Source organism: Xyrauchen texanus, chromosome 19 (genome assembly GCF_025860055.1).
Source record: "Xyrauchen texanus isolate HMW12.3.18 chromosome 19, RBS_HiC_50CHRs, whole genome shotgun sequence".
NCBI lineage: Eukaryota > Metazoa > Chordata > Actinopteri > Cypriniformes > Catostomidae > Xyrauchen > Xyrauchen texanus.
Genome location: NC_068294.1, coordinates 21,627,124 through 21,637,966, shown reverse-complemented (window position 1 = coordinate 21,637,966; position 10,843 = coordinate 21,627,124). Strand labels below are relative to the sequence as shown.

Genomic DNA, 10,843 nt, shown 5'->3' with positions numbered 1-10,843 from the left:
TTGGCGTTTGATTTGAAAGGGGTTCTTCGGCGACCGTGACAAACACGCGTGAGAAGAAACAACAATAACATGTAGCGGCGAAAATGATTGATTTATCTAACTTGACGGGATCAGGCTCTGATCCGTCGGGAGAAATAGACTCATTAGTGTCCTCTTCGAGCAACAGGAGTTTGCGTTTGGCGGAAAAAGAAAAAAGACAAGGCGAGGCGGATCCTTTCAGGCTCGCGGTAAAGTATCTGTCTCAGGGTGAGTGAGTGCTGCCGATAATCAGTAACATAATACTACAGCTTTTACTACAAGTTTTACAGTAGGCAAAATGTTGCTGTTCTATGGGACAGGGAATTGTTTTGGTATTGTAAGCAATTCAGTTTTTGATGTAAATAATATTCCTTTTAATCTGTGGTCTCTTACACCGTGTCCTAACTACACGCGACGCGATAAAATTCCAGCGACAGCAAGTGTGTCTGTCTACACTAGACGCCACGCGACTGTGAGACGCCACACGTCAATCAAAAATCACAGCCATTCAGAACAGCGTGTGGGCGGAGTCTCTCTGTGAAAGCGCACTGCTGGCCAGCACTCGCATTGGAAATGGGTAAGGACATAATCAAATCAAGAAATAACATTATTAAAAATCAAAACATTAACAAAATATACTCATTGACTAATTTTGTTATGAAGTACAGTTGTATGTTTGCATAGAATTCAGTTTGAACGCTATATTATATGCTTTCAAAATCTGAGGTAAATTATCCATTATCGCTTGTGGCACAGTGACCTATTTTTAAAGGGGTCATGACATGAGAAACCAAATTTGCCTTGATCTTTTGGTATATAAGAGGTCTTTGTATCATTAAAACGTCCTGCAAGTTTAATATTTTAAGACGTCCTCCCCATTCTAAACGAATCATTTATTTAATCAAGCTCAAAATACAGCTCGTTCTGGATTCATGGTTAGAAGTGACGTGTCGGTTAGAAGTGACGTAACAGCGTTTGCATATGACCGCCTCCAGCACAAGATAACTACGCTTTAAGCGCAAGACAGCTACGCTCATTTCAGTATCGCCGTCGCCTCACAAGTGTTCAGTCGATGGACAGCGAGCTCTGACAGAGACTACTTGTGCACAGGAAAATTACGATGCCACACAGATGTGCTGTTCCTGGCTGTGGTCAAACAAAACCTCTGAATAAGCTGCCGAAAGATCCAGACGTCAGGGAAAAATGGATGCAGTTTATTTTTTGCGGACGTCCCAGTCACGGCAGTGTTAACTTAAGCGTTTGTTCTGTACATTTTAAGGATGACTGTTTTGAGAACAAATCTCAATATGATGCTGGCTTTGCCAGAAAACTGTTGCTCAAAGATAAGTCCGTGCCGACTATTCTGGGAACAACGACGACGCAAACTGTAAGTAATCTATTTTAAACTTTAAACTACTTTTTAAAGCGCAATTTCATTCATTATGAATAATCACAGTGTTTTTACTTAGTTTACTTGCATATTGTTCTGGCTGGGGGCGTCAATAATTGATACATAGGCACTGACGTTAGCCAATCATAACAGTGGGCGTTAACACTGAAGTCTTACATGGAAAACGCCCCCAAAACAGACTGTTTGAATCAGAGGATGAGAAACAGGGTGGGAAAAGGTCATAAATCACTAGATTTTAAAAGTTTTTCTTAAAAAAAAAAACATTAATACTATAATTGCACCTAAGGGAACATAATAATACAATAAAAAAAACCATGTCATGACCCCTTTAACTAAAAATAAATAATGTGTACTCATAACCAGTGTAATTTCTTCATATGACAATCAGTTTATTCGATCTTGTTAATAGGGAAATTCATATCCATCCCGTCGCTTTATTATGGATGGAAGGAAAATTATATTCAAACTCAAATGAAACAATTTTAATACTATACAAAAAACACCTGAGATTATTAATGACCAAAAAAGATTCAAAATATTTCAGTAGATTGTCTGGAATGACACCCCTGGATACAGGGACACAAATCGTCATGCCTATTCACTCTACTTTACATTGAAAATTAAGCGGAATTTGTTTTACACAGGTTGATGCTCATTAGTACCCTACTATAGCTAAATGCTACATTCATTCATTCATTCATTCGCTGTAGATGAAAGTCTAAACTTAACTTACCATGTGTATTCAATGCTTCAGCTATACTTCTCCAGACGGAATCCTTTTTCCTGATGTCTTTGTGGAATTTGTGGGATTTATCGTAGAGAATTGAATGCCTTTGAACTTCGACAATCAGTTCCTCGCCGTTCGTGTTTGATGATTAAATATTCATGACACGCAGAACTTCCATCCAATGAGATCTCTGTGTGGGCGGATCTGTCAGCCGCGACGTCGCAGAAATAGGAACCGTTTCTAAATTAGAAACTTCGCGTGTCGCCGTCGCGTCTGGTTAGGACAAAAACTCTGATTAACATGGAAAAGATACCTTTTATCGCGTGTCGCGGCGTCGCGTGTAGTTAGGACACGGTGTTACACAAAAGTACAGTGGCAGTATAGTGATGAAAATACAATATTACTTGGATATTTTTTTTTATTGTACTTTGATATAGACATGGTACTGAATGCTTACCATATTTGTGTGCCATGGCATTTTACCTTGTTCTCCAAGGTAACTAAGATAACATGGTAATTTTTTGTTAGTAGTAGGACCTACAGTTGAAGTCCAAAGTTTACATTCACTGAGTTTAAACCTGTGGAGTGGTTAAAAAAAAAAGCAAGTTTTAAATGACACATGTTTTAACAACTCACCAGATTTCATATTAGCAAACTATAGTTTAGGCAAGTCGTTTAGGGCATCTACTTTGTGCATGACATGAGTAATTTTTCCAACAATTGTTTACAGACATATTGTTTCACTTTAAATGGACTATAATTGCAATTCCAGTGGGTCAGAAGTTTACAAGTTAACTTTGCCTTTAAGCAGCTTTGAAAATTCCAGAAATTGATGTCATGCCTTCAGACAATTAGCTTTTGATAGGAAGTGTACCTGTGGATGTATTTTAAGGCCTACCTTCAAACTCAGTGCCTCGTTGCTTGACATCATGGTAAAATCAAAAGAAATCAGCCAAGACCTCAGAAAAAGAAAAAAAAAATGTGGACATCCACAAGTCTGGTTCATCTTTGGTAGCAATTTCCAGCTGCCTGCAGGTACCACGTTCATCTGTAAAACAATAGTGTGCAAGTATAAACACCATGGGACCATGCAGCCATCACTCAGGAAGGAGACATATTCTGTCTCATAGAGATGAACGTAGTTTGGTGCGAAAAGTGCCAATCAATCAATCCCAGAACAACAGCAAAGGACCTTGTGAAGTTGTTGTAGGAAACAGGTAGACAATATCTATATCCACAGTAAAACACGTCCTATATCGAAATAACCTGCTCAGCAAGGAAGAAGCCACTGCTCCAAAACTGCCATAAAAAAGCTGGACTACAGTTTGAAAGTACACATGGGCACACAGATCTTACTTTTTGGAGAAATGTCCTCTGGTCTGATGAAACAAAAATTGAACTTTTTGACTATAATGACCATCGTTATGTTTGGAGGAAAAGGGCTGAGGCTTGCAAGCCGAAGAACACCATCCCAACCGTGAAGAGTGGGGGTGACAGCATCAGTTTATAGGGTGTTTTGCTGCAGGATGGACTGGTGCACTTCACAAAATACAGTAGATGGCATCATGAGGGAGGAAAATGATGTGGATATATTGAAGCAACATCTGAAGACGTCACCCAGGAAGTTAAAGCTCGGTCGCAAATGGGTCTTCCAAGTGAACAATGACCCCAAGCATACCTCCAAAATTGAGGCAAAATGGCTTAAGAACAACAAAGACACGTTTTCTACAATTAAATGTCAGGAATTGTGAAAATGTGAAATGAGTTTAAATGTCTTTGGCTAATGTGAATGTAAACTTTTCACTTCAACTGTAAATTTTATTAGATCTTCTTTGACTAAGCAGAGAGGGTGTCTTGATAAGGTGCTGTATCACATCTACGTACATTGAGATATGTCTTTTTGTATTGAACAGTGGAAGCTGGCACAGTAGTCAGAGGAAATGATGAACTGGAGAGGAACCTGTTGGTTGTGGAGACAGTGGCTCTCAGTCATGGTCTCTCTTCAGAGGTTATCACAATGCTTCTCGACATGGCTTTAAGCCTCAATGCAGGTAAAATAACTGGAGAATGCACAGATTACTTTATATTTTGTTAATTTACAACATGATTGTACTTATGAGATTATGATTAGAAGGATAGTTCACCCAAAAATAAAAATGTTCTCATCATTTACTCACCCTCATGCCATCCCAGATGTGTTTATTTTTCTGCTGAAGAATATTTCAGCTCTGCAGGTCCATACAATGCAATTGAATGGTGACAAATTTTGAAGCTCCATAAAGTGTATAAAGGCAGCATAAAATTAATCCACATGACTCTAGATGTTTAATTCAATGCCTTCTGAAGCAAACAGAACAGATAGGGCTGGGCGATAGAATTATATTGATATTTATCACAATAAAGAAAAGCCACGATAAGCTTTTGAGGAATTTTCGATATTTACTACGTGTCGCTAAAACACAAGCAGTTCAGCTTTCTCATACTGCGTTTCCACTGGGGCAGATGAAATGCACTCAAAGGCGCTCACAGCGCTAGCAGAGAGCTTGCTCCACATCGCTGCCAATCCTATGATCCACCTTGCAAGCATGACGCTCTGCTTTCATAGGAATGAATTGAAAACGCTCTCTGCTTCGCTCACAACGCGCCAGTGGTAACGTAGGGTCAGACTGAATGAACTTGCTAATGCTAGCTGCCTTGCTAACGATAAGGCTATGTTGGTCACCGGATTGATTACATCCGCACCGCAAGACTTCAAGACAACGTTGCGCCCTCTCATCATCTCTAGTGAAGAGCACGACAGAACAAGAGTGATGTGGACAACAGCTCTGACCTTTCTGTGCTGTAATCTTGAATATTGTTCTCTAGCACCAAACATGCATAATTTCTGCCCTGTCCCCCTCCACACGCGTTGCCTCGTTTCCCTGCATATGTGTAGACATGAAGCGCCGCATGAGTAAACGTGGTTTCAAAGCACCTTTTATCTTTATTAATCAGCATGTTACGAGCCTTTAATAAACAAATCGATTTCTGTTCTAATTTTGTGAAAATTAATTTGATGTTTGGAATGGATAAGGAAAGGCTAAAAATACTAGTTGGTAGCCTAGTCTCTCACTTTAATGAAATTATACAAATGTTTTTTAATAAAAAAAGTAATAAAAAGTTTCCTAAATTTTCTCTCCGGACACCCCGTAACCCCAATTCAGCATCATTTCACAGTCACCAGGGCTTCTATGCCCCCATACTTGGGTATCTGAATCTAAAGAAATATAAAAAATATTTTATTTTAATGTAGAAATATTCCAACAAATACTGGACTGCTGTCACTATGCTTCAGAACAAACAGATGATGTTTTAACATTAATTTACAATAAACTATAAAATATTTTAATATAAGCTGCAGGATCATAAGCTGCAGACCCCACTGCTTTTGCCGTCTCTGGACCCCCTGTGCAGTTTTGTAGAGACTATTTTGACTGTTTAGAATTATTTTTTTCTTTTCTTCCATCAACTTTGAAATAAAAAAAAAGAGAGTGCAATGTGTAAATGTATATCGTGATAAATATCGAACAATATGAAAAAGATTATCGTGGTAACAATTTTGGCCATATCGCCCAGCCCTAAGAACAGACCAAAAATAAAAACATTTTCACTGTATCTTGCCATTGCAGTCTCTAGACATGATCACGATTTCTCGATTACACTTCGTAGTGCTTGACACATTTGCAGAGTTCTAGATGGCGCTAGGAAGTGTAATCAAGCTTGAAATCAAGATTAACAAGGAGACTGCTGATGTCAAGATTTATATTGAAAAAGGAGTTATATTTTGGTCTGTTTAGATTAGATCTCTTCTGAAGATATGGATTAAACCATTTGAGTCTTATGGATTACTTTTATGCTGACTTATCTCCTTTTTGTAGCTTGAAAGTTTTGGTCAGCATTCACTTGCTTTGTATGGACCTACAGAGCTGAAATATTATTTAAAAAATCTTTGTGTTCTGCTGAAGACAGTAAGACATATGGTATGGTTTTTGGGTGAACTATCCAAAATTCAAAATTTCAGGTGTCTCATTCTGCTTAGTAGTCAGCTGCAAATATGGCTTGACCCCAAAAAAATTCTAACAAATGGTTTATCAGTAGTTTACAGTGATATCAGATGTATTTAAAAGTTTACCAAAGTTTGACTCCAAGAAAGGCCCCATTTTCAAAATGGCGGCCATCAGGTCCTTAAAATGACCATTACTCCTTTGTATTCCTCCTAGACCAGGAATACTGGTGCCTGATACATGTTTTGGCCATGTAATATTATAATTAGCATATTTGCATGGTAGATAAGTGACTTCAAGTACAATTATATATTAAAGCAATTGGTTACAAGCATATTTATGTGAAAAATAAGTACAATTTCCCTTAAGTAATTGCATATATTTCTCCTTTCTCATATCGTTTTGCCTAGTGTTGGTGGTTTCTGTGGTTCATAACCATTCTTTTGATTCCAATAATGAATAAATTCATTAGAACTGTGTGGCACTGTAAAATTAGTCAAAACAGGGCTGTCACGTGAAGGCTCAGTACCGCTAACCCCTTTTATTTTTGTGTGTTTTATTTTTTTTATATTTGTTTTATATTTTTTATAATGCGTTTTTTTTTTTTTTGCCTTTTGTTTTTTATATATTTTTAATATTTTTTATTTATACATATCTTTTTCTATTGTACTCAGTTGTTTCCTCTTATTCTGGTTTATTTTTTATACTTTTTTGTACTGTGACCTTCACTAGATTTACCATTAGTCGTCACACTCTTCCTCCCATAGAGGTTGATTATAGTGATTCTCACAATTCCCAACATGACATGGTCCACATGCAGGCATGCATGGTAGTCCATATGCCCTGCAACTGCACTGTGTTCGGCAGGCAGTTGTGCAATTACAGTGGATCATCTGCAGGAGGCTTTCTGGGGCAGCAGTCTTACTGGTCATAACTGGCAGGAACCGGTTGTCCAGCAGTTTCCGTCCCCAATCCACTGTGTTCATGTCACCTTCCTTTCCAATCCACACCATGATCTGGAAGTAAACTCTTTGGCAGTGGTATTTGGTTGAGTACTCAGTTGGAGGCAGACGTTCTGGGGTAACAAATTATTTGGCGGTAACGATTTTCTTGCTAAAAAGGTTGTAGTGCAAAGAGGCAAGTGAATCAGTACTCTTTCCGCCAAACAACACTGCCATTGCCTTGGTCCCATAGTCCTCTATGACATTCCTTGCTTGATGAGAGAGCAGAAACACATTTGCACAGGACTGGATGGTTGATTCACCATTCACAAGTTTCTGGAATGCTGTCTGTTTGCCAACACTAAAAATGCGTGAAGTTATATCACATCCTGTGAAGGCGTGAATAAACAGCAACTGGGAGCACAAGTCAGTACCCAGGACTTGTTTCATCTCACTGATGTTGTACACTTTAGTTGCTTTGGACTTGTCTGAAAGAAAATAGAGGCCTCTATTATTCGTCCCAGCATAGTAGAGTAGAAGAATGAGTAAGTCTGTATCCTCCCCTATCAAGGTTGTGGGCTGATGTTCTGAGGCCTTGACTGCAGCTTTGACAATGTCCACGTCTGCATCACCTGATGCATTAATAACAGTGCAGCCCTTCTTCTCCAGCTCCACAGTCATAAGATTGATCAGTTCTCGTTTGTTGCCAGATCTGGAAAGGAAATCATCCTTTCTTCCCACAAACTCAGTCTCTGCTTTGAAGTTAACAATGGGGTGAGAGTTTTCACCACGTCACTGATGCGTATTGTCTTTGATGGAAGGACCTTCGCTATAACCATCAAAAACGACTGTTGCTTTACCATAATGGCGTATGGTAAAGTCTGCATATGAGAGAGCCACCGTCAAGGACATAATGCTCAGTTGGTGGGATGGAATCCAGGACAGTTTTGTTAGATTTCTTGCTTGAGAACTCAGTGACTGCCTGCGCTAGTAGGGCTTATTGGCTTTATGGAAGATTTCCTTTCCTTCGAACAGGGCTGCAGGAAATGAGCAGAGCTCATAGCTCATTACATCTTCCAGTGAAAACTGTTCAGTTTTCGACATGATCAGGAACCGTTGGAACAGCAAAGAAGGATCAATGGTTTGGTCTTGGGCAACTTTGATGGTGGAGTCATCTGCAAGGGTTTTTGCTCGGTCTTTCCGTTTGAAGAATATTCCAAAAACTGGTTTTCCAATCATCTTTTCAATGATCTCATTGCCAACAGTCTCAAACTCATGCACATTCACCTCCTCTTTGGCAACAACACCAGTTACAATGTTTCTCAGAGATGGGTCTGGAGAGAATGGTGTGTAAATGCTAAGCTTTTCCTTGATCTTTTCTAGATCAGAGTGATCTCTTTTCATTCTTGCTTCTGAGGATTCTCTGTGCTGCTCGCTGGTCATGTAGGTGAGGTCATTGAATTCCTGCATGGCGTTGTTGTATTCAGATGTGATGGGTGTAGACATGGTCCACAATGCTCGCGATTTCTTCAGTCATTCCACTTCCATGGGTCAAGCCTCCACTGGTTTTCAAGGATCGCATCAATGTCTGCTCGATGACAAGGTCAGAGCTAAGGCCTGCCCAGTACTGGTTGCTGCGGCGGATCACATGGAAACCCCTGGAAAACTTCTCATGTACATCAGGGTGTCTGGTCTCGAGTTGGCACATTTCTTGGAGGTAGAAATATGCCGATTTCAGGTAGTTGTAGTGCCCAGCGGCGGCAAATATTGGCAGACAGTCCAACATTGCGCGCAAGTGCATCTTCCAAGATCCTGTACGATCTGCTTTGATCAGAGCTCGAGCTCTCTGCAGCATCTTCTGATAGTTTACCCACAGCCGGCTGGTTTTTGACCTTGTGCTAAGGTCTGCCCTCTTCGTGTCCACCTTTTCCTTGATATGGTTCAGCATATCTGATGCTGCAGCACTCTCCAAATTTGTTTCTTTCATTACCATGGATGAGTACATCTCTCCAGCTTGGTTCATCAATGACTCAAACTGTGAGTCATCCTCCTGCAGCTCTGACACAACCAGGTGATTGAGACATCTGTCCACCAGCAAATGTCCACAAAAAGCTCTTTGCACTAACTTTCCAGTCATCATGTGCTGGACGGCATTTGATCCATAGACAACTTCCATAATGTTCCTGAGTCCTGTGCCTTCCATCAGTGTGCCTATTGCACCAAGTAGGTTCATAAAAGTATGAAAACCTCCAAGCATTAAGACTATGCTTTTCAGGGGACTACTCTGTGGTGCATCCATGGTCATCTCTGCTGCTTTCCAGTACAGTGGCTGATCAAACGTAATAATGGATGGAGCATTGTGTTTGATAGCCAGGCCACAAACAAAATCCAAGGTTGACAAAATACACGTTTTGTCTCCAGAGTACAGGTCAATCATTGGCAGGAACACAACTGATGATTGGCCTGGATGTTCTAGTCCTTGATGAATGATATGCATCATTCCCTGCCACCCTGGGGTTTGTTGTTTGAAGTTCAGTGAGAGCTCCCACAGGACATCAACTGTTCTGTCACAGTTGATCAGTGCTGGGAGGTCGTTGAACACAATGGTTTGGCGCACATGTTTCGCAAAGCGATATTCGATGACTGGGATTTTACTTTGCACTGCAAAATCTAGGTTGGTAATGTGTCTCCTTGGAATGATACAATCCTTTTTTTGCCCTGGAGTGATTGCTGTTATGATTCCCATTCCGTGGAAGGTCCCTTTACCATCAATAGTAAGGATGTTGTGGTCAACATTGTCCCCGGCAAAAAGAAGTGCCATGTCCAGCACATCTATGTCATCCGTTAACATATCTGGGGCAACTGAATCTGCTGCATTCTTTTCAAAATGCAAAACTTCCTTGTATGATGAAGCAAATCCCATTCCATGAAGGGTATCCACCCGGAATTGTGACCGATACATATGTGCCTGCACTGCAAGGCCAAGTTGTAATGGAGCTACCACAGCACGTGGTCGTGCTGCCTGGACAATTGCCTGTCCAATTCCTGCAACCTTTTGGCTTGTCTCCTTACCCACAAATAGACAATTCAAAAGTGTACGAAGAGTCTCGGGAACAAACGAAAGGGCAGAGTTAAGCTCAAGTGACTTTGTGCTCGGATACTGATCCGTAACGGATGGGACATTGGACTTGATATCACTTTTGATCAATCGTGCAGCTGTTTGAATGATCGCTTGTTTCTGGGATTCCTCATCCTTTTCTTGTTCGCTGAAATAAGATCGTAGTATTTGTGATGTCTTCTCTCTTATTGTCACTATGTCATGGAGGCCTTCCCCTTCAGTGAAATGTACATTGTCCTGGTACTGTTCCCTCAATTTTCTCTTGAGGTATTGATATCCATATGGTTCAGAATCTGGGTTTGTCAGAGATTCCTTCATTTTGTCTCAAAGATATGTAATTGTCAACTGTTCCTCATCATTACTCTCGAGGTAAGAGCAAACTTTCATGAATGCCTGCTCCTGATCTTCATTTTTGGGCCGGCCAGACTTTCTGCGCTTTGCCTCTGGGTCTTTCTGGAACTGCATCGGTATGTTATATCCGTTACGAAAACTACTACTGCATAAGTGGTGGTAAACACAGTCTGCAGCATGTAGATCCCGGCCATAATACTCAATCCTGCCTTTCACAGTGAAAGCCAATTGATC

The 10,843-nt window shown here is 40.3% G+C and overlaps 1 protein-coding gene across 2 annotated transcripts in view; it reads left to right on the top strand.

The window, feature by feature from the left end:
• The window catches only part of LOC127659643 (centromere protein I-like), a 31,740-nt gene continuing 20,897 nt past the window's right edge, over nucleotides 1-10,843 (top strand). Inside the window, exons 1-3 of one of the 2 annotated variants that reach the window (XM_052149552.1) lie at nucleotides 138-246; nucleotides 478-595; nucleotides 4,070-4,207. In XM_052149552.1, the coding sequence (XP_052005512.1) occupies nucleotides 592-595; nucleotides 4,070-4,207 (142 nt within the window). In that variant the 5' untranslated portion in view covers nucleotides 138-246; nucleotides 478-591. Of the gene's footprint in view, nucleotides 247-477; nucleotides 596-4,069; nucleotides 4,208-10,843 lie in introns of both variants that reach the window. The other variant, XM_052149551.1, reaches the window with a different exon arrangement.